The sequence below is a fragment of the Sebastes fasciatus genome, chromosome 2 (assembly GCF_043250625.1).
Source record: "Sebastes fasciatus isolate fSebFas1 chromosome 2, fSebFas1.pri, whole genome shotgun sequence".
Classification (NCBI taxonomy): Eukaryota; Metazoa; Chordata; class Actinopteri; order Perciformes; family Sebastidae; genus Sebastes; species Sebastes fasciatus.
This window is the reverse complement of record NC_133796.1, coordinates 9953151-9976714: the sequence shown is the minus strand read 5'-3', so window position 1 is coordinate 9976714 and position 23564 is coordinate 9953151. Positions and strand designations below refer to the sequence as shown.

At 43.4% G+C, this 23564-nt stretch overlaps 1 protein-coding gene across 7 annotated transcripts in view; it reads left to right on the top strand.

Moving 5' to 3' along the window:
* The window catches only part of kif13ba (kinesin family member 13Ba), a 49445-nt gene that overhangs the window by 14484 nt on the left and 11397 nt on the right, over nucleotides 1-23564 (top strand). For all 7 annotated transcript variants that reach the window (XM_074661161.1, XM_074661167.1, XM_074661190.1 and 4 more), the window contains 32 exons: nucleotides 7063-7075; nucleotides 7707-7767; nucleotides 7892-7984; nucleotides 9279-9459; nucleotides 10242-10329; nucleotides 10831-10965; nucleotides 14848-14960; nucleotides 15357-15468; nucleotides 15613-15825; nucleotides 15915-16025; nucleotides 16198-16332; nucleotides 16935-17065; nucleotides 17217-17303; nucleotides 17724-17914; nucleotides 18029-18308; nucleotides 18427-18589; nucleotides 18724-18879; nucleotides 19123-19272; nucleotides 19676-19801; nucleotides 20082-20255; nucleotides 20412-20569; nucleotides 20676-20808; nucleotides 20939-21094; nucleotides 21208-21307; nucleotides 21465-21591; nucleotides 21720-21775; nucleotides 21860-21984; nucleotides 22078-22353; nucleotides 22456-22608; nucleotides 22815-22892; nucleotides 23002-23049; nucleotides 23301-23454. In XM_074661161.1, coding sequence (XP_074517262.1) covers nucleotides 7063-7075; nucleotides 7707-7767; nucleotides 7892-7984; nucleotides 9279-9459; nucleotides 10242-10329; nucleotides 10831-10965; nucleotides 14848-14960; nucleotides 15357-15468; nucleotides 15613-15825; nucleotides 15915-16025; nucleotides 16198-16332; nucleotides 16935-17065; nucleotides 17217-17303; nucleotides 17724-17914; nucleotides 18029-18308; nucleotides 18427-18589; nucleotides 18724-18879; nucleotides 19123-19272; nucleotides 19676-19801; nucleotides 20082-20255; nucleotides 20412-20569; nucleotides 20676-20808; nucleotides 20939-21094; nucleotides 21208-21307; nucleotides 21465-21591; nucleotides 21720-21775; nucleotides 21860-21984; nucleotides 22078-22353; nucleotides 22456-22608; nucleotides 22815-22892; nucleotides 23002-23049; nucleotides 23301-23454 — 4277 coding nt within the window. The remainder of the gene's footprint in view (nucleotides 1-7062; nucleotides 7076-7706; nucleotides 7768-7891; nucleotides 7985-9278; nucleotides 9460-10241; nucleotides 10330-10830; nucleotides 10966-14847; nucleotides 14961-15356; nucleotides 15469-15612; nucleotides 15826-15914; nucleotides 16026-16197; nucleotides 16333-16934; nucleotides 17066-17216; nucleotides 17304-17723; nucleotides 17915-18028; nucleotides 18309-18426; nucleotides 18590-18723; nucleotides 18880-19122; nucleotides 19273-19675; nucleotides 19802-20081; nucleotides 20256-20411; nucleotides 20570-20675; nucleotides 20809-20938; nucleotides 21095-21207; nucleotides 21308-21464; nucleotides 21592-21719; nucleotides 21776-21859; nucleotides 21985-22077; nucleotides 22354-22455; nucleotides 22609-22814; nucleotides 22893-23001; nucleotides 23050-23300; nucleotides 23455-23564) is intronic.

Sequence of the window (23564 nt, the reverse complement as noted above, 5' to 3'; positions counted from 1 at the left end):
TGTTTCTAACAAAAAGTTTGATGCCAAACAGTGACTTTTCTACAAACCATTCTCAAAACATCCAGGAACTATTTTTGAATTCTCCTCTATGGATAATTTGAAAGGACCTCACTTGAAGGTCGTTTATTTTATTTTTTTACTCCTCAGCTGTGTGTGTTCTGCTTGTGTGTCTGATTCAGTTTTTCCACCAGCAGCGCTCACTGGGCAGTAAGACTTAAGTTCCTCACTCTGCCACTCTCAGTGACTCACTGCGGTGATGATGGCGACATAAATCTTGTTTTATGTAGTCTGAGTATTTTGCTATCTTTAAGCACTGCTTATAGAGGATCATCAAGGAAACATTTAACGCTATGATGTACAAGCTCTGACAGCATAGTTTTTTTTTTTTGCTGTCTGGTCCTGGCAATCTTTTGTTGCATATTGAACACATTTTATTTTGTGTCCTGTTTGCTTTTGCACCTACTCTCCATGAATCACTTTGCAACCACCAGGGATTTCCTAACCTCCAGAGTTTGAAGTGCAGGGCCAGGCCACTTTGTACCGGTCGGTCTGATAAGCAGACACTGCAGTTTGCATAATGACCTGAGGCTGTTTGCATTGGATTGGTGAAGCTGGATGTTGACACACTCCGACAACGATCTGTCTGCTGTCAGACATCAGTGAGGCAAATGCAAGCGGCTTGGTTTCCAAGGCGATACACAAAAGAGTCTGTGCGGGCGCATATAGCGGAATGTTAGACATTTTGTGTGTGTCTAGTCTTATTGTGTTTGCTAACATCTGTTTTTGAACGTGAAGGATCTACAGTGTATTTGTTAACGTAGAAAAACATAAATGTAGTATGTTGATGCAGGGTTAGGCAAAGTGCTTAAACAGTCCAGCCTGAACCAACCATGTGACGGTGGGAGTTTCTAACAGCCCGCTAACATAATAACACGGTTAGGAATTAAGGAAAGAGAGTGTCATTCATCCACAGGCCACACTGGCTCATTTTCTCCACAATTTTCCGGTTTCAGACCACTTGGCCCGGCTCAGGTAGAGGCTTTGGACAGTTAATGCTACTTAGTTGACAAAATCAATTTAGGAAATCCGAATAAAAAAAGTATACAAGTGTAGCAAACATTTTGCAGCATATGCTTTTAACAGTGTGGTGGTGCGTTCACATGCTGTGGTATCTCAAACATCTTAAACTACAGTCAGGGGCCAAAACAACATCACATTCACAAGCTGTTTGTCAGAAAATCAGAGCCAAAGGAGAGAGGTTGTTCGGCAGCCCTTTGAATATTGGTCTTTCCCATAAATACATCACCATGATGAGCAAATACTGAGTTGTTTTGGCTGTTGTGAGAGGATACTGAATTAAGATGTAAACCCATCAATATATGGTTCCTGACCTGATGAGTCAGTATTAAGCCTGAAGAGTTAAAGACTGAAATGAGTGAAGAGGAAACCATAAATCAGATTTTCTTTAGCTGCGTCGTTGCTCCGGGGAGAAGGAGGAGAGCAGACACAGTGAACTTGTCCATCTCTCAAATACAGTATGTGAGGAGGCTACCAGAGTCACCACTGCTCATGTAGTGTGCCCCTCCAACTATGCTTAGTCAGACAGCAGCATTGTATCCAAATAAGCTGATATGATTGTATGAAATTAGCATCAAGCTCAGGTTTGGCAAGGAGCAGGAAACCATCGTGTGCTGTATGGCTCCCGTCTGAACATCCAGAGTCAGGGTGTGGCTGAAGAATTTAAATAGCAAGAAAATGTCTTACTTACGTATGAACTGGTTCACTGTTGGCGATGGCAAAATGCTAAACATTTACCGTGCAAACTATTTCTATTTTCTAGGTCAGCTTTCTGTGAAGAGCATGAAAGCTAGCATGAGAAAGCCCAGCTATCCAGAGATCCATTTAATGTGCATCACATGGATAGAAAGTAAAATGCGTATATTAGGCTCTCTATTTGATGCAAGGGCTTAATGTCAAAACACATGCGTTGATTTAAATGGTTCTTGCACGTTCCGCTCGCTATAAGCTTGGCATGGTCGAAATTAATCAGTGAAGGAATTATTAATAAATACACAGTTTGTTTTACTGGCCTTTTCAGAAGAGTTATTTTGAGTTTGGGTTTTACAGTCAAGCGAGATTTCAAATATACATGTTAGCCTTTCAATTTTGCAGTAGAGCGTATAATCTTATACATATAGTTGGATTTATTTAAAGGTTTCCTTCTTGATACTAGTGGGCAAAGAGAAGTGAAAGTAAAAGCAAACTACTACTGAATTTTACTGCCTGAATTTTATTGTCTTGAATTCTTGGCATGCATTATAGGAGCCATAAAACATGGAATTGATATCAAGAATATGACGAATCTGTCTTAAGGCGACAGCTACACATACCATGTATTTGAAATAAATGACATACTGCAAATGCAAGTAAAATCTAATTTCCTGCCAGAGAAGATCTCTTGAGGCTGTGTGAATAAATCCTGTCTCAGACTGGCCTCCTTGATATGGCAGTGAATTTAATTTATTCAAACATTTCAATACCACCCATAGGCTGCTAGAATACTGGACTTTCAATGTATATTTGTAAAGCGACGCATCACCTGAACAGTGGTTGGTATAATCCACTTCATGTCCCCTTGAACATACGGTTTGTGTAGGAGGATATGCGTAGGCTGTCTACCGTATAATCCTTTTCACAGTATGTGTGGGAACTGTTGTCCTATATGTTATTCAGTATGTGCTGAACTGAAGTATTAGCCTGTTACATGTCCTGTTATCCTGTTCCATCAGTATGTACTGTGTTACGCTGATGCTGTTTCTGCTTCAGCTTAACATTCCAGTCTCAGGCCCAGCCTCTTCCCTCCCTAACCCCTCTGGCTACCTTCAGCCTCCTTTCCATCCTCCGTTCCTCCCTACACAGCCGTGGATGGTACAGTCCCAGAGAGGGGAAAAAAAGCATGCAAGAACAGTAGAGAAAGAGAGGGGTGGTCGGGGGGGGGGGGGGGTGAGCAACCATGCATTAAGTTATTTTTTAAATGACGGTGATCAGAGCGGAGGAGCGGGACGCAGGGAGGAGGGACGAATAGAAGTGTTCGAGGACCGAGGGAGGCGGGCTCACGGCTCTCCTGACTGCCTCATTCTCCCGTCTCATTGGTCAGAGGGGGCCCCTTGCTTCGTTAACGGGCGTCTGAGCACAAGACATGGGCGACCCTTCTCGCCCGCAGCCTTTGTAGCAACCATGACAGCTGTCATCACTGCGTACGTCAAAACCTGCCACACCGATTTCACCCCTAGAGTGTTTGGAGATGTGACTGTGGGGAGATGGGAGGCATGTAGGATGCTCTGAAAGCCCCCGAGAAGAGCATTCAGCGAAACATAAATATTTGGGAGTCAGGCATTCATAAACAATATCAGCAAGAATTTAATTTATACATTAAGATTTTACTCTAAGCAAGCCCATCTGTGAAGTTTTGTGTTGATAGAAATGTTTTTGCAGACTCACAGTAGTACCCTGTTATATCTTTTCTCTGTAGAATAAGATGCTTTTAACACATTTAACAGCATTAAACCCCCTCAAACACTCTGAGAATCCTCTCTCTCTTACTGCCAAAATCAGTATTCTGGATAAACGTCAATGCCGCTGTGTAGAAGATGTCCTAATAGTATCCTAGTTTGAAGAGAGCTGCTGGAATCAGTTAGGCGTCAGATAGGAATTACTCTGCATGCATTCGCCTTCTGAATGCAGCACGTCAGCAATGGAACGTCAGTGAAATATGAAGTGTTACAGATTGGACTGGATGCTGGCTGGTTTGTGCAAGAACTGCGGCTTTGGCGTTTTGTAAAGAATGTGCATGGGTAAAAGGAAACAGGTGTTCGACTGTCTTTGTTTGTGCTTGTTCCTCTATATCTGTCTTTACGAGAGCTAGTTTGAACCATTGAGATTGAGGACATTTTTGTGATGCAGTTCAGGGTCAAGGTTGGACACGGTGTCAGGTCAGGCATTTAGCACTGATGGTGAGCGTTACAGAGTGAATATCGTTGAGGGTCCTCATAAGGATAGAAGCGTGTGGGTGTGTAAACCACTAGTAGTGTCTTCCCTCTGGCCTCATCATCTGACTTGATGCAGCTCTCTGACTGACAGCTGCCGTCACCCTGTGGGCGGAGGCAAGCTCTGCACAGATGGAGGAGGAAGATGACTAGGGGGTCGCCCGTAGTGAGGAAGATCAGAGCAGAAGAAAGAGAAAAGAGAAGAAGTGCGTAACTTTTTAGAATTTGGAGTGAATGTTTTCATAGAAACGCCCGACAGGAGATGATTTTATAAATCAGAGAAGTTCATGAGAGCACTGCAGGTTTTGTGTGTGCGTTAATGGGAAGAACAAGACTGTTATTGTTTTGGATTCTGTTCCCTCGGGGGTCCTGACGTTGTTATATTGCAGTAAGCCTGTTTGATTAAAGCGCAGACCAAATGGCTGACGTTAATACTCTAAAGACAATTTTGACTTCAATCACAAGAAAGCACGTCAGTGAGTTTTATTCACATTTTCTTAGGCATGACATTAAATTGTTGGCTCATGTGACGCAGTGGCTTGAAAATAACAAAGTGCACCTCCAGCTAGTTTCACTGTTTAACACAGATTTCTTAGGCGCAGTTAAGATGTATCAGTGTTTGTATTGTGCTAATAATATCCCTCTTTATTTATTGTCCCTGTATCATAAATGCCCCCCATCTTATATGCCCAGTAGGTTAAAACTAATGCTGTTTAAAAGCAGATTGATGCTGAGCTTGGCAGCAGAATAAGTTGACAACTGCTGATCTGACTGCCAGGTAGTTTGGGCTTTGAAATAAATTAATGGTAATTAATATTGGTTCAGAGTGCCAAGTCATGCTTTTTAAATGCACCAGGCAGCAATTTTAGATCTGATCAGTGTGATCTGTAATATCAAGATCTGTGTCACTGCATCTCTCGATTATAGATCAAAAGCAGATACTGTATCTAATGAAGTGAAAATTCTGAAATGCCCAGACAGCTGTGCTGTTAATGCTATGAGAGCATTTTGATTAAATGCCCACATTAATAAACATGCAGACCATTTAGTGGATCCGTGTACTGAACAAATACGGATAAATACTTATTAATGCATTAACAGTGTATGTGTGTGTGTGTGTTTGTGATTATATACCAGCCATGAGCATAATAAGATATATATAGTGCTCATATCGGCAGATCTGTCTGGGAATGTATCTGATGCTTTTATTGGTGGTAAAATGAATGTTCTTGTAATTTACATGTGGCTTATTTTTCTGTATTCTGCAGAGGATGTTAAAGAGAGTTTTATCTTTCTGTAACTTTATGTTGTGGTTTTATTGTTTAGATTGCTTTTTTATTTCATAACGAACTTCTTAAAATTGATTTGCCTGGTCTGGATGCTCTGACATTCCCCTTATGCAAAGATCGGTTCTAAAGGACATGTTTGTGGGTTCATGTGTGTGGTGTAAATGCCTGCTCGCTCGCACATGTATTTTTCAGTAAAAGATCACACAGATATTGGGGCCAATCCCGGTCTCTTTTTAAATGTCAGATTTTTTTTTTCTTTCAGAGACAGACATTTTTCCCACATGTGCCTGTCCATTTCTGGGCATGACCTCGACCCAGTAACCCCTCTACACCACCATCTGATTCCACCACACACTACCTCAACCCTCTGCCAACTTCAGCACCAACCCCCCTCCACCACTCAGCCCCACACACACATGCCCACACACAGACATTCCCACAACAATTCACCCAGTCCCAGAGATGATTTTTTTTATGTCTACCCAAGCCCTCAGAGATGAATACAGGCCCTACCCTGATATCCACATACACCCACCCTTACCAAATCCCCTGGGAAGTTGGTTTGACGCGAGACAAACAAACAACATGTAAACAAGCTACTCACGCACAAGGCTGATTTTGAATCCACTGTGTGCTAAAGTGAGCCTGAGGCCGGTGGCTCTGGCTCTGCCTTTGTCTTTCTATCTGTCTCTATTCACCCGTGTCTTTATTTCTCTTTCTGACTCGCTCCCTCTCTTTTATAATTAGAGGGACACATGATGATTAATTAAAGGTGCTATTGATAACATTCATAACATTCAGCCACTAAATGCCACATTGTCGCTCCCCTGTTCCATTGCATTCACTTCACAACAAGTCGTTGCCAGGCACTTACTGTCCATCTCAGCCATTTTTTCCACACTAGCTGACGACCCAGAGATATCACGTGATACCAACGTAGTTTTACTATTGGCTCACAAGCCTTGTCAGAGGTCCGAACCAAACGTCAGATATCTTCCACAGAGATAAACAAAACATTCATTTGGATCCACCAAATTATTGTAAATGATTAATAAATATATTTTTTTTCAGCAAAAACCATACTTTTATTTGGCCCCTTTCTAAAAGCTCTGTGTATTTGTTATTTTTAAAAATAATATTTTGTTTACATAAAAATGTTATCAATAGGAAATATTGATAGACAGATAGCTAGATAAATCATTTTTATTCTCGGTCTGGAAAGACTTCACTACAGCTTGCTCTGAAGGGCTTTTCACGCTGCACTTAGCCCCAGGCTAAGTGAACTGTTAGCCTGGGGCTAAGAAAGCTTTCACAGTGGCACAATCCTGGCACATTCCAAAGTGGGCTAACCCTGACTTTAGCCTAGGGCTTTAGAGCAGGGTTAGCCTTGAGTTTGTGGGGTTATCCCCCTGAAAAACGACTAAACACAGGACTAAAAGTTTCTAGTATGAAACGGGGCGAAAGTAAACAAGGGAATGTGTGTCATGATTTTGAGCTAGTAGAAGTGCAGTATGAATTGTGTAGCCCTGGGCTTAGATTAACTCTGGTTCAACAATGTGTGTGTGTGTGTGTGGAAACAGGCTAAGTTATCCCAGGGTAAACTTTTGCAGTGTGAAGAGCCTATTGAATGACTTAACATACGGCATCCTCTGTAACGTGTGCACTAAATGTCATCTTCCTATCTCTCCACATGCTGCTGTGGACCTTGACCCTCCCAACATAATCAGGAATCAGTCCAAGGTAACAGCACACACCCACACACACACACAAAAACATGCACAGACAGTTTAACACTGAGGTAATTCCAGTGGTTGTGAATCATCTCTGTGTTAAACAAAGGAGCCGCTGTATTTCTCCGACTCAGTTAATGAACTGGGAGCAACCGTCCAGGCAGTGATACAAAGTAATGATTTGTAAAACAATATTTTGCCAGAACTTCAAGGAGTACTTGTTGCTGGGGAAACTTTTTTTAACATGTTTCTGGCTTTAACACTTTAATGTGTGTCAGCATTTCTTCTTTTTTTCTGAAAAATTCCCGTAGTGCCCTAATCATAACCCATAAACCACATTACACATAACGTACACTATGTTGCACAAAGTTGAAAAAGAAGAAGTCATTTGTATCCAACTTTGTTTCTCAATTGAAAGCTCATTAAATCAAACCTTATTAACTGGTAAGATGGATAATATCTACATCATATTTCCCAGTTGACCGTCATATAAAAATAACTTTTGAAAGCGATTTTTTCCAAAACATGTATGTCAATTAAAAGGTGAACATTGTTATTAAATGTTAACATTGCTGCGTTACATTCAGCCATAGATTTCTGTCATTTGTGTCTCTCATACTTCTACTGTTTTCCCTCTCCAGGTCTTTGCCTATGATTACTGTTTCTGGTCCATGGATGAGACGGATAAGGAGAGATTTGCTGGTTAGTTCATCAACTGATAAACGTTTTAACATTTCATCACTAAAATACCGTTCAAACAGATCGTTTAGAAAGATTCAATGTTCACAATGAAATAGAATAAAATGCTATGTGTGTGTGTCTCCAGGTCAGGAGGTGGTCTTCCAGTGCCTTGGGGAAAGTCTTCTCCACAACGCCTTCCAGGGCTACAACGCCTGTATCTTTGCCTACGGACAAACTGGTATTTAACCATGAGACAGCTCACTGTTGTGTGGTCAATAAGATGTGAATATGTTTCATAACGGAGCCTATTGAATAACTACAGGACACAATGTATGAACAATTTCTCTTTGCTCCCATTAGTGCCCTAAAGCTTTTTTTTAATATAATGATTAAGAGAGGAGTGTCAGTGTGGATGTGTTGCAGCAGGAAGGTTGGACAGCCTCTCCTCTCTCTGGCATGAACAAAATACCAAACCTTGACTGCAGTTTTCAACCAACAGCAGAACATCAGAGGCATGATAGACCTACACGATGTTGCTAAACCCTAAGCGATGCTGTGCAGATGGTGTAGATATCGGCACTGGTTAAAATGCAAGTGTTTCTGTTCCATCAGACTGATGACTGAAAAAAAAACAGGGCTGGAACATGTCAAGTGTAGACACGGTGTAAAAAGATTATCTCTCTCCTCTCAGTTTACACATAATCTCAACACTACAAATCTTTCAACAGACTTGTTAGAACTGATATAAATCATTTCAGCGTCTACACAAACGCCAGAATGAGTTAGTCCACTTTATTATAGTTCCTTATCTTCTGTATTATATATATTATTATAACGTCAAGCCTTGTAAACATGTGATATAATCATCATTCATGACTTAACTTTTTCATAAAGTCTGAAAAAAAGAAGAACAAAGCACTGCAAAACCACAGGCCTGGTGTGTGAACATTAATATATGAAAAGTAGATATGATTCTTACTGATCTCCAGTCAGTTACAGTAAAAAATCACACAAACTAGAGAGCTGACATATCAAAAAGAACAAATCTCAACACCTGACTAATATGTCTTCGCCACTCTAAACATCTAAAAAACTCCTTGACACACCGGTAAATTCTGTTTTTTTGGCCATGCAATCGTCATACACAGCCTTGTGATGCTTTTTTAAATGCTGGAACAGATTTGTACCTGTGTTGTAGCTACGGTAGCGCGGCACGTTCTGCACAATACCTGACTCTGTCAAGCACCGTTTTGTCTAAACCCAAAATACGTCTAGATGACTGTTGTAAAGTCACCTCTTGCTCTTTTCTGTTTGGTTCTGCCGAGGTCATTTTCACACAGTAGCACTGCTAGCCTGTTGTATTGAATTGCGTAGTTGTACGCAATGAAGTGGCCACTTGTTGTTTAATAGTTCATAACTCAAATTGCATGACTGACTTGATTGTGTTTCTCGGAGTTTTGCCTCAGCTGCCATTTTCACCTTTCCAATTACCTGTTCCAATTGACGTTGTCTCTGTGTGTGTTTGTTACCAGGTTCGGGAAAGTCGTACACCATGATGGGTTCAGTGGACCAGCCAGGTCTGATTCCCCGGCTGTGCAGTGCTTTGTTTGACCGAACCCAGAAGGAACAGCGGGAGGAGGAGTGCTTCACTGTGGAGGTGTCCTACATGGAGATCTACAACGAGAAGGTCCGAGATCTGCTCGACCCCAAAGGGTATGACCTCGACCTCATCTTCGAACCCTTTTATTGAAAGGAAGGATCATCTTCTTTCTCTCTGGAGGCCCTATATATAGGGAGATATAGAATACACCTCTTGTAGCTTCTTTACTTTAAAATCCTTCCACTGAAGAGATAAGATTGATCGACTGATATTTGGGCTGAAATACAAATAAACAACGGTCATTGGCTGGGGCATCAACCTTAAATACAAGTAAATGCTGTCTGACTTTGGTAAGATGGGCTATTTTTAGGAGAACAACCAGTAGTATCTGAAGTACTTTTAACCTCAAGTTAGTTGGTAGAACTGGAGAAAGTTGCTGGTGGATTGTGGTACCACCAGCTGCTGTGGTCAGTGGATGAAAAGGTCACTCTTCTGACCTTGCGGTCACTGATGGAGTCCAGTTCATGTCCAGCAGGTCAGCAGTAAATCAGGAACACAGGCCTGTGTCTGCTGCCCCAGACAGCATGACCTGTGACCTTCGCTCACTATGTGACCTTTCACCTCAGTAAAACGGGCCAAAGAGACGCAGACCATCTGACAGCCATATGGGCTTTGCTGAATGATGAAGTTGTCAGGCCTGGAGCAAGTTTGAATGGGGGTCAGAGAGCCAAGTGCTAACAAAGTCCCTATGAACTGGGGAAAGTTGTAGTGGTGGCCAGAACCAGCTGAACCAATATTGCCACCCTTTTGGTAGTACATCAGATGAATAGTAATTTACCAGGAGTGATCATGTTGTTTGTCTGTGTTTGAAACCTGTTTTTGTTTTTCTGTCCAGGGGTCGACAAGCTCTGAGGGTGAGGGAACATAAAGTTTTAGGTCCCTACGTGGATGGCCTGTCTCGCCTAGCTGTGGCCTGCTACAAGGTAAAAATATTTATCTTCAATTTAAGCATTTAAAAAAATGCTTTTATGGTTTGTAAACACGCTAGTTCACATCTACTACTGTGTTGCATCCTGGCTCTGCCCCACTCTGACCAGTGTGTCAGTGTCCAGCAGACAAGCAGCGCTTCTTACTTGCATTCCTTCTCACTTTGATGTTTCAACTTTGAGGATTTGCATCAGCGTTGCTCACGTGATCGCAGCAGTCTGCTTAGCAACTGCCCCACCAATCACACTACAAAGAGGCTAGTTATTAAAATGTCAGGGTTTAATTACATCTTGTAGTTTATATATTGGGCTATCCAGGAGACTCGAGCTCTTTGCCAATTGAAGCAGTGAATAAATACATAAACATGCATAGAATCTCACCAAGTTTACTGTATAATATTCTTCGCAGTCTTAAAGGTTATTGTGCAGGGTGAAGCAAAATGGGAAAATATACCATTACCATTATTCATGTATTTATTGTTGTTGTTGTTCTGACAGGACATTGAGGTACTGATGTCAGAGGGGAATAAGTCTCGGACTGTCGCTGCTACCAACATGAACGAGGAGAGCAGCCGATCACACGCCGTCTTCAACATCATCCTCACACACACACTGAAAGACGTGAAGTCTGGGGTAATATATGACACACACACACACACACACACACACACACACACACACAGGCTGGGGTATGGCACAGTTTTAACACACACACTTAGTTTTTTATCATTTTTAAGGGAAATTTAAATAATGGATAAGATCAGAAATTAATTTCTGAGATGTTCTAAGATGACACAAAGATCACCCTAGGGCGCTTTTACAAGCCATAGTCCGTTTGGTTTGTTTTCTATTTAGTCTGGTTTGCTTTTACTGTGCACGAATTAAAGCGGATAATAATTAATAGTTAATAATTTGCTGACAGGTTTTTGCTGACTTTGATATATTACTGTCGAAGTATTTTCACTTTGACTCGGCACTGATCTGCTGTGTGCACAAATCCCTTCTCCAGTTCATCTCGAATGACTTTATAAAGGTCACTATATTTGTGGACTTTATTTAGCATATGCTGTATGTTCCCTTCGGCCCAGATGTCAAGCAAACATCGGACTTCGGGAGAAGTCCAGGTCAGTCCTCTCCCATTCATGTTAACCTGTCGTTTACCTGCGTCCATCTCAACAAATGCTCGCACAGGCAGGTTCCCTTGGAAACGGTCCGAGACCACCTCTCGCAAGCAGTCTCAGACTAGTTGTTTTGGTTCGCACCAGAGTATGATAACTGCGTTCACTACTGCCCAAACGAACCGCACCAGAGTTCGATTAAAACGGACTAAACATTGACTTGTGAAAGCACCCTGAGTGTGCATCTCAATAGAAATATAAACAGTTGGTGTTGATCCTAGATATAGAAGTGATGAACTTGATCTAGATAGTTCTGGACGTGTGTTGCCTTAAACTGAACATGTCAATCATCTATCATTGATAAAGTCCACCAGATAATGAGTGTGCTTAGGACAGTCAGTGAGATGGGGCCTGCTGACAGCGCCAGGGTCGGGCCATTTGTTGCGGGGGTGCGGGGCCAGAGTGGCTGCTGGGAGCTGGGCCAGACCTCAGTGGCCACTGGCATACTGGCATACTTTTTTAGTGCAGAAGTTGTTTTGGTATTACGGAAGAGGCCAGTCCTTTTTCAATGTGTCCCATCCATCCCTAATGCACTCCAAGTTCATCCTAGTTTGCACATCATCAGACATTAAATACCTTTCCTCCCTCACCTTCTGTACTCCCAGAATCCATCTGCTACGTCTTGTGGTCATTTCCTAATCCTAATGACTGCTGAATTCATTTTGGATGTGGTTTTCTGTTATAGTATTGCCAGAATTTTTTATATAATTGGCATATGATATACTAGTGGTGAATCCCCTCTGCAAACAGAATCCAGATATTTTTGTCTGTACCAGAACAGAAGTGTATGTGTAATTGTGGGTACTTGACTGGGCAAACCGTGTCTGGTGTCTATCAATCACCTCCTGCAGCTGACGGATGAAAAGGTAGTTACTAAATGGGATGATGTCAGCTCAGCTGTCTGACCAGGCACTCCAAGAAAAGACCTAAATGACTCACTCTCCATCCTCACTGACCCACTTAGGCTCTCCTGCTCCTTGCTCTTATTTCAAGACAAACTTGCCACCAGCGAATCCTGTTAATAATTCACTGGCATGACTCTGAGTTCGTCAGCTGATACAGCCTGCTCTGTTTTCAAGGCACACCCAGAGTCAGTCAGTCAGTAGCTTCATCAGGCAAACATAGACGGTGTAGTCAGAGAGTGAATCACTTAGCTGACACGTCCTGTCTGGATGATTCGGTTCTTTATTGGCTTTGTTGCTTTATTTTATTGTCTCCTCATTCTAAATACAAAAGATTAAATGGACGGAAATGAGTTTCAAATGAGTTTGGAGTCATTCTGACGCTCATCACAGGATTTCCTGTCATTAAGGTGGCCTGTTCAGACTTGTCAGCCAAACACTCAAAGTTCAGTCAGTTTGAACTTTGGCCCTGTTTGCCGCCACCTCTCAGTTGTTTGCTATTTTGCTAGTCAATCTTGGGTGACTTATTTTTGCATAGTGCAGCAGAGTTCAAAAATGAATTGTTTTCCTTTTTTTTTTCCATGATGACATCTACAAGATCGTTGTGGTTGATGTCCCGACCCTTGTTCTGTGCTGGTACCTTTAAAGCTGCTGCCAAGTAGCGTGACGAGCTGTACGTCCTGCCTGCTGATCTGGTTACTGACTCAGATATCATCTCTCCGAGTTACAGAATCCCTTGTTAAGAAAGGAAAATGCCGCAGTGGCTGGTATTTCCTCCTTTTCACTATTTGATCAGCCGGCTAGATGTTATGAATTGAATAGGACAAAAGAATGTCTGCCTGCTCTACACAGTTAATAAAATTGAAAAAGGCAGCAGAGTTGGTTTTACTGGTAATTATTTGCAAGTCTGACACCACCAGGTAACAGGACCTGTACCTGCTGGCTCTGTACGTTACAATCCAGTCATTAGTCATTGAGCTGTAATTATTGAATTTACACAAAGTTGTAGCTCCCTCCTGTATGTACTGGTGTTCAGTCACCAGCTTTGCTCCCCTCTATCTGGCTCTCCAGTAGTTATTTACAGTTGAAAAATGGATTTAGTCTATTTTTGGATATTATTTGCTCAGTGTCCCAGATAGAACTCTCTTGTTTGTTTAATAATTTGTTGCACTCTGGGGGATTTGTCTGAGGCTGATTTGTATCGCTCTTTTCAGTATTCAGGTTTTGGATTTGCCTGAGATTTAAATGTGATGTCTCCTTCCCATCACACAGAGCTCCACCTGTAAAAATTTTAGATTTTAAAACACAATATGTAATAGGTTTCTATATGCAACAGAATGAAGCGTGTATGTTTTGTGTTTTACAACCATGACAAACTGAACACAATAGCAGAAGCAGTGTGGAATCCCGATAGATTTAATGGAGGTATGAGTGTGTAGGAATAAACCTGTTTCCTCAACAAGAAGGGAAATATCACAGGATCTGGGAAGTGTCCAGCACCTCATTGTTTGTATGATGTCAATGGGGAAACTCTTTCCATTTAGAAACACCAGACATGTTTTACCAACGACTCTCAGTGCAGCTGTCTACACTGGCTATGCAAAAGCTTGCACTTTGCTTGTGTCGCAACTGCGGCTCCGCTGAGCAGGTCCACCACTATAGACACAGACAGAGGGCCGCATCTGCTGACGTTGAGCTGCTGATGCGCTGCTTTCGCTGTGAGGCAGGTGAAGATCAGGTGTTAACATTCAGCCTCGTCAGCTACTGACTTGTCATGCTTGGCCAGGAGCGGATGTGTCCCAGTATAGATGGCAATGTGATATCCACACCTTCAGCAGCCCGTGAGAAGCAACAGAAGGAACCTGTCAACGAGAGACTGAAAGATGAGAAACCAAAGTCTAACAGAGCACTTTGGCGTCGCCTGGTTGGAAGAATCACATGAACCAGAGAAAGCATAGAGAAGGTCCTGTGGACAAAAGCATCCAGCCAAGCAAGAGCACATAGATGAGAGGAGCTTTCTGATAAAGCCAAACACCTTGTTGTCTATTTCTGGGTTTGTTGTTGCTGTCATGCTGGCAAATCAGAGTAGAGCTCAGTTGGAAGCTGCTGAAAACCTTAGCAGGGATTGCCTTGATGTAATGCCTCTTTGGTGAATAATGAGCCATCAGAGTCCTGTCAGACCTCATGTCGATGTACGATACTGCTTTCAGGAAAGTCAGCAGATCCAGATCTGGTCCTAGTACAGGCGCGATATTGCAGTGCTTATTGTCCTATGGCTGGCCAATCTGAATCTGAGAGAGCTGGGGAACATTCAGAGGAGGACATTAATGTTTAAATAAAGAATATGCAAGTTGCCGGTGTAGCAGCTGAATATACTGTAGAGAATGAGAGAATGATCAGACTTTCTTTATGTCTCTTTCTCTTTCTCTCTGTAGACGAGTGGGGAGAAGGTGAGTCGGTTGAGTCTGGTAGACTTGGCTGGAAGTGAGCGAGCAGCAAAGACTGGAGCAGCAGGGGAGCGACTCAAGGAGGGAAGCAACATCAACAAGTACGTAAAAGCAGTTTTAACACACACACACACACACACACACACATATGATTGGTGTTTTCTCTATCAGGCTGTTTATTCAAGTCCAAACTCTTATTGTCTTTCTTTTGCAAGACATATGTGTTGACATATGAGTCTTTAGACAGCTGTAAATGTGATTTTTTGAATTTGGTGTCCCACTATAGCAACTTTACTTTCACTTAAATCATAATATAATACTAAGTGAATGTGTCTGGAAAAACCCTTGACACAAGCTTGATGTTAAGTTATTCCAACACATAAATAGTGAGAGGTACACATGCCAAAGGGACGGGGACATAGTGATACCAACCTTTGAACAGATACAGGAATTGAAATGGAAAGCAGCTGACCCCATTGTTTTTGTGTGTTTGTCAGGTCTCTCACTACGCTGGGCCTGGTGATCTCGGCGCTAGCTGAACAGGGAACAGCCAAGAACAAGAACAAGTTTGTTCCGTACAGAGACTCTGTTCTGACATGGCTGCTGAAGGTACATACACGATGTCCACCAGAGACAGAGGAAAATACATTTCCCCCTGTTTGACTGTCCAGTGCATGTTCTTCATTTTCTTATAATTTCTCTGTGTGTGTGTGTGTGTGTCTCTCTCCGTCTTGCATGTTTGCCTGTCTCCAGGACTGTCTGGGTGGCAACAGTCGCACAGCGATGGTTGCAACTGTGAGTCCAGCAGCAGACAGCTACGAGGAGACGCTATCGACGCTGCGCTACGCGGACCGAGCAAAGAGCATCGTCAACCACGCGGTTGTCAACGAAGACCCCAATGCTCGCATCATCAGGGAACTCCGAGAGGAAGTAGAGAAACTACGAGTACAGCTGACTCAGGCAGAGGTGAGATATCATCAAAATGTTAGAAATCGGCATGTAGAAATCTCTTCTTTCCCCCATACTCTCATCTGCTGTTTTTTTTTTTCCTCCAGTCTTTGAAGGCTCCCGAGCTGAAAGACCGTCTGGAAGAGTCCGAAAAGTTGATTCAAGAGATGACCATCACCTGGGAGGAGAAGCTTCGCAAAACTGAAGAGATTGCACAGGTACTGTGAGACACAAGAGTTGTGAATATGTGATTATTAAACCAAACATATTGAGCTGCAATACATAATCACTCCCTGTTTGATTTTTGGTAAAACTCCTCCTAGTGCTAGAAATTAAGATATTGGATTATTACACTGTATGAATGTGATCTTTGTCTCTGTGTGTTTGTAGGAGCGCCAGAAACAGTTAGAGAGTCTGGGCATCTCTCTCCAGTCATCAGGGATTAAAGTTGGAGATGATAAGAGTTTTCTGGTCAACCTTAACGCCGATCCGGCCCTCAATGAACTGCTGGTGTACTATCTGAAGGTACACACACACACACACACACATACACACACACACACACACACACACACATGCACATACTTTCCTCATCATGCTTTACTTTATGCCTTGCTACTTACTGTATTCTCCCTGTTTACACAGAATACTAAATATTATATTATCACCATAATTGAGTTCACCATCTGTGTTTGACAGTGTTTCCAGTCCATCTGCCATGTAAACATTACATCACAATTCAAATCTTCACACATGCACGCTATTTGGGTTATAGAAACTGAAGCTCCATTTTCATAATGAAACCGGCTGAGCTGGAGTCAGTTTGTCATCTGACTGACAGTGGGTGCTTGTGGAACACAGTGTTTTGTGTGTTGAGAAGCCTCAAGACAGGAATTATACCAAATTTGAAGCACAAAAAAGCCTTCAGGAAAAAATAATCAAGTTGGTGTTTGATGGGCTGGATCAGAATATCATATCAAGACAGTCTTTGATTACATTTCAAAATTGAAGCACTTTACTAAGTTGTATGTAGGCTTTTCTCCAGCAGTCATGACTTGGTCACATTTATTTTATTGTCTGACTCTCAGCTGATATAGTTGAGTCATATCTTAAATGTTGTGTCTCAGGATCACACAAAGGTGGGCTCGGCAGACTCTCAGGACATACAGCTATGCGGGATGGGTATCCAAGCAGAGCACTGTGTCATCGACATCACAGCGGAGGCTGGAGTCATCCTCAGCCCCTACCGCAATGCTCGGTAAGGAACACCGACATCACAGACACAAAGTCTGAGAGAAAAAGAAAGCAAGAGATCAAAGCACCTACAGTGCCAGGGTTTAGAGTTCTTTCACCACTGGAGGTATCAGTTTTTCACAGTAAATCCTCATCGCTGTCTTATTGTGTTATAGGACATGTGTTAATGGTTCTCCAGTGACCAGCGCTCTGCAGCTTCACCATGGAGACCGAATCTTCTGGGGAAACAACCACTTCTTCAGGTAATTTTATACACTTAAGTTATTTGTACGTTGTTTACGATTTTATATATTGTCATGTTTTTCATACGATAAAATATCACTATGTAGATAGAAAGATAAAGTACTGTCCTTCGTTAGAGGAAATTTGTTTCCACAACCTGTACACACATAAGAACAATTAAGAAACATGCATTTTACATACGCTGCATCTCCTTTAAATACACATATCTTTTTTTAAATAATATTATTTTACTATTTATTACTTCATTTATTTTAGTTCCCATTTAAACACACCTATTTCTTCTTATGTATCTACATTTTTTTAGCTCCCCGCAGGAATGATTAAAGATATAGCACGTTTTATCACATATCACTGGGTTATAGCAAATGAACCAACTGATACCAAAGATTACGGTCATTAACTGGACATCCTACCTGCAGGATCAACCTGCCTAAGCGGCGCTCTCGGGGAGCTGAGGATGAGGAGGGTGAGGGTGGCGTGATGAAGAACAGTGGCAGCAGTGAGCAGCTGGATGCAGATGGTGACACGGCCAGCGAAGTCTCCAGTGAAGTCAGCTTCTCCTATGAGTTCGCCCAGACAGAGGTCATGATGAAGGCTCTGGGCAATAACGGTAAGGAGGTGTTAAGGAAATTGAATATCTATGTTCTGTGTTAGTTAGTTAGTTAGTTAGTTAGTTAGTTTAGACTCCTGTGTTTTCTGACTCCTCTATGTTTTGTCCCGTCAGACCCCATGCAAGCAGTCCTGCAATCTCTGGAGAGGCAGCATGAAGAGGAGAAGCAATCTGCTCTGGAGCGACAGAGACAAATGTACGAGCAGGAACTCCAGCAGCTCCGCAAGAAGCTGAACCCGGACCGTCTGTCCAGCGGCCCCTCTGGAGGGCCGGCGTCCGGCCAGTCAGGTCCAGGACAGCAGTCTCACTACCGCAGCCTGGAGAGACTCAGTATGGGAGGGATGAGTCATTCAACCAGCGCTCAGAGCAGACTGAGGCAGTGGAATGAGGACAGGTGAGTATTTTTAAAATCTGTGTAATGTTCATTTTGATATGAATGCAAACTAAACACCTCCTCCTTGTATTCCCTCCTCCTCCTCGCCTCTGTCTCCCCTTCTCCTCTCCTCCTCCAGGGAGGCGGTGTTGGTTAGGAGTCTGCGGCGCTTGAGGGAGCAGATAGTGAGGGCAAACCTCCTGGTGCAAGAAGCCTGTTTCATCTCTGAGGAGCTGGAGCGACACACAGAGTACAGAGTCACTCTGCAGATCCCATCAGACAACCTCAATGCAAACCGCAAGGTCTCACACACACACACACACACACACACACACACACAAGCATGTAGACGCTCATGCACAGATTTCCCTTCATCTGTTTTTAGCACAGTCATTTCTCAAAATACCTCTGTCTGTGTGTGTGTGTGTGTGTATAGAGGGATGCAGTGCTCAGTGAACCAGCAATTCAGATTCGACGTCGGTGTCGAGGGAAGCAGATCTGGAGTCTAGAGAAGATGGAGAACCGTCTAGTTGACATGAGAGAGCTGTACCAAGAGTGGCAGGACTACCATGTCCATCACCAAGACAACCCTGTGAGTTACCATGGCAAATTTGCCATGTGAGCTTTTACAATAACCCTGCCAGGTCATGAGGACAGCGCTGTCAGTAAGCAGGGGTACACAAATACATTAAACGACTGAGTTAATTATTTAATGAGAAATGAGGGCCTACCGAAATCATGGAACCATAAAAGATGAGCACTGATGAGTCCTTGTGGTTAGAACATGCTAAAACTTCTGTGTTGTATTCCACTTTCTCCCTTTTTCCTTGTTCAGGTGATGCGCTCATATTTCCGTCGAGCAGACCCGTTCTTTGACGAGCAGGAAAACCACAGTCTGATCGGCGTTGCAAACGTCTTCCTTTCCTGTCTCTTCTACGATGTCAAAATGCAGTACGCCATTCCCATCATCAACCAGAAGGGGGAGGTAGGCAGTCACAGACATGATGGTTATCAATTTAATTCCTACATCTCCATCCCTTTGTCCTGAACAAGTGCCCTTAACAGATGAATCAATAAAGAATCAGAGATTGGGAGAGAGAGTCTCTAGACTGTATTATGAATTTCTTTAATGTAGTTTCTGTTTCTGTAATTTCAGCAGCTACTTCTATTGAGATTTTACTATTTTTCTAGTAATCTCTGTGACACCCATCCAGTGACTTTCAGTGAGATCAGTAGTCTTTCAATCCCTAGATTGTCTTGGATTACAGAGTCAAAGGCCACATGATCTTCAGATGATAATCATGTTGCTAGAGTATGATAGCAAAATACTAGAAAAGTTGAGGTAAACGTTTTTCTAAATGTTTTCACCGCTCGTTTCCTGTGGTCAGGTTGCAGGGCGTCTTCATGTGGAGGTGGTGAGGGTTGGAGGGGGATTAGAGGACAACATGGCTGGAGGAGATGAACCCGACAACAACCAAGACTCTGAAATCCAGGATCGCAAACTGGTCTGCATGGTAAGACAGAGAGAAGTACATTATCTCTGGTATTCAGACCTGGGTCAGTCAGTAGTTTAAAATCATTCCAGGAGCTTTGTTTTCTAGTTCAAGGAGCGTGTTCAGATTACCTTAATTCTCAGTATACACTCAGTTTTCAGTTTATTAGGTTCACCTCTCTAAAAACCAATGCAGTTTTAATACAACAGTCCTGCAATAAATTCTACCTCCAGAGAGTTGTTGATTCAACCGTGTGATCATTTTGTGTTTAACTGACCTTTGACCTGTGTATCCTCTACAGATTAAGATCCTGCAGGCCACTGGTCTTCCCCAGTACCTGTCCAACTTCGTCTTCTGTCAGTATTCATTCTGGGACCAGCCTGAGCCCATCATCGTGGCTCCTGAAGTAGACCCATCGTCCTCGTCGCCCAGCACCAAGGACCCACACTGCATGGTGGTGTTTGACAGCTGCAAGGTGAAGCCTGGGAGGGAGGAGGCGGACGACAATAATTGTTATTGCGTTAAACTGACACGTAGGGAGTTGGAAAGCAAATATTGATATAAATGGTGGGAGGGGGGCTGGTCAGTTATAAGTTGTTGGTATAAAACTGATCTTTCTTTGGTGCTGTAGGAGGTGGCAGTGTCAGTAACAGAAGATTTCATCGAGTACCTGACTGAAGGGGCAGTTGCCATCGAGGTGTATGGACACAGACAGGCTGACGCAGGAAGAAACCCCGCCCTGTGGGACCTCAGCATCATCCAGGCCAAGACACGCACACTACGAGACAGGTAGACACCCTCAGTCACCTTTTCATTTCCCTTTGCTTTCCAGTAATTGATGAAAAAACAATCCACCGGTGTTGCCCAGATGTGCTGATAGTGTTCATTTTTGTAGGTGGAGTGAGGTGACACGTCGCCTGGAGCTGTGGATCCAAATCCTGGAGATAAACGAGGCCGGAGACTTTGTCGCTGTGGAAGTGGTTCCTGCTAGAGATGTGCGGACCGGGGGAATCTTCCAGCTTCGGCAGGTAGGGATAAGCTCTAACACAACCACAGTTAACGTGGTCGCAGCGGGTGGAACCAGCAAACTTCAACTGAAAAGCCAACTTCTAAATATTTTCTGTCTTGCTCCCCCTCCTCCTCCTCCTACATCTCCAGGGTCAGTCGAGGCGAATCCAGGTGGACGTGCGTTCAGTTCAGGACTCGGGCACCATGCCTCTGATATCAGAAATACTGCTCGCAGTGTCAGTGGGATGTGTGGAGATGAGAAACACCACAGCAGACCAGGAAGGAGATGAGATGGACAGTTATCAGGTAGATCAGTTTAACACAGCTCTGTCGACTGTCTGTTTGCCTCTTTCAGTAAGTCTTAAAATAACTCACAAGTGAAGTGAAACCAAAGATGGTTAACTAACTTTGTTGTACAGGAAGGAGATCTGGAACGGTTGCGGCGGCAGTGGTTAGCTGCTCTCACCAAGAGACAGGAATACCTCGACCAGCACCTGCAGAGCCTAGTCAGCAAAGCAGGTAACACCCATTCATAAAAACATGCTTACACATTCAAAAATACAAACACTGCCCTCTCTTAGGGGTTGTTTTATATATCTTCCGTATTTGGCTTGTTACATTTTGGTGGTTTTCAGTACAGTATATGTTAAATGTTTGAGCGATGTTGTGTGCACAGAAAAGACAGAGGATGATATGGAGAGGGAGGCCCAGCTGCTGGAGTGGCGCTTGACTCTGACAGAGGAAAGAAACGCCGTCATGGTGCCCTCTGCTGGCAGCGGCATTCCTGGAGCACCAGCTGAATGGTATGACACATAGCAGGATGTGTGTCTCTAGTATGATTTATTTAATACTTCCTTGTGATTGTCTCCACTTTACTTCCAGACACGTGTATATATGTTGATCCCAGTGTGTATTGCATGTTTGCTCACAGGGTTCCTCTGCCAGGCATGGAGACTCATATTCCTGTCCTCTTCCTGAACCTCAAACGTATGTCACTTCTTTGCTTAATAATATATGCCTTGTTTTTGTACTGGCAGGCTGATTTACAATGTTTTCTACTGGTTTTCCCAGCTGATGACCTCAGCTCTCAAGACCAGTTTGAGGTTCCTGAGGCCGGAGGTTGGGACGCCACCCTGAGTGGAGAGGACGAGGATGACTTTTTTGACCTACAGATCGTCAAACACTACGATGGAGAGGTGAGGATGACGGGACCCGCATGAGGTATTTTTCTGAGGAAGTGCATTTGGAAAATCCGTACCATTAACCAATTGTGTTTGTCGACCCTGCAGGTGAAAGCAGAGGCATCATGGGACTCTACCGTCCACGAGTGTCCCCAGCTCAGTCGTGGGGGGGCGTGGCCGGAGCAGCGGGTGTACCTGACGATTCGAGTGGTGGTCCAGCTCAGCCATCCCGCCGACATGCAGCTGGTCCTGAGGAAGAGGATCTGCGTCAACGTTAACCCGGGCCGCCAGGGTTTTGCACACAACTTCCTCAGAAGGATGTCCACCCGCAGCACCATACCCGGCTGCGGGGTCACCTTTGAGGTGGTCTCCAACATCCCCGGGGTAAGACCAGGGGGAAATATCAGGCGTCTAGTGTTTTGAAGAGAAACTTTCAGCGGGGTGGATTATTAAACACAAATCTTTAATGATATTTTGTCCCATCAGGACGCCCCTGGTTCAGAGGACAGGGAGATGCTGGCCAACCTCGCTGCCAGCGCACACAACAACCAGTCAGGTGAAGACGAGGCTGCAATTGAGAAATACCTCCGCAGTGTCCTCAGTCTGGAGAACATCCTGACTCTGGATCGACTCAGACAGGTAGGTGGAGAAACTGGTAGAGATATAGACAGTCTCAAGTAGACAGAAATAAGATCCACTGATCGAGGCATGCAGTTGCAAAGAATATGTGAAGTTTTAACATTGTCAAAATATTACATTTAACAAAGTTGGTTTTTTTTCCACTTTGTGCTTTTTCATTTTAGTGGTTTCTAATATGTTTAAAATGTTCTGTGTGTGTGTTTTAGGAGGTGGCAGTGAAGGAACAGCTGACTAGCAGAGGGAAGAGCAACAGACGGAGCATCAGTTCTCCTTCTGTCCACAGGGTAAAACACTACTACAATACCATCATACTGCACTGCATGACAATGCGATATCCTTCAATATGATATGATTTCTCTTAATTACTCTCTTTCTCTGTCCATCCATCCTCAGCTGTCTGGAAGTAGACAAGACCTGTCCACAACCTGCCTGGACGATAAGGTAACACACTTTTTCTACATGTTGATTATTCTCAGCAACAGTTTTTCAAATATGTTTTGATTAATTGTGAATCCAGTGTCAATTGTTAGTCTGATGTAACTGAATAACACAAAAGACCTACCAGCTACTTAAAATAGCAAATGTGAAAACTTTAGCATATGTTCATATGTAGCATTGACAGACATCTGGTAGCTCTGATGCCATATTTCATTATTCTCAAACCAATGTCCTGTCATCTTTCTGTTTCTCAGGGTCGATGGGAGAGTCAGCAGGATATCTTCATGCCTTCTCAGTTTCGCACCCTCCCCCGGCCCGCCTCGTCTCCTTCCACCTACTCCACCTCCCCTTCTTCGTCTCCTACTCCCTTCGGCGTGTCACCCCAACAGAACCAGGAACCGGAGCAAGGTAAACCTCCTCCCTTTACCCCCCTCTACCTCTACTCCCCTCTCTACTCTACCATACATACCTTGTCACTTTTCCTCCACACTCCCAACTCTTACTCTCCTACGAGTTCT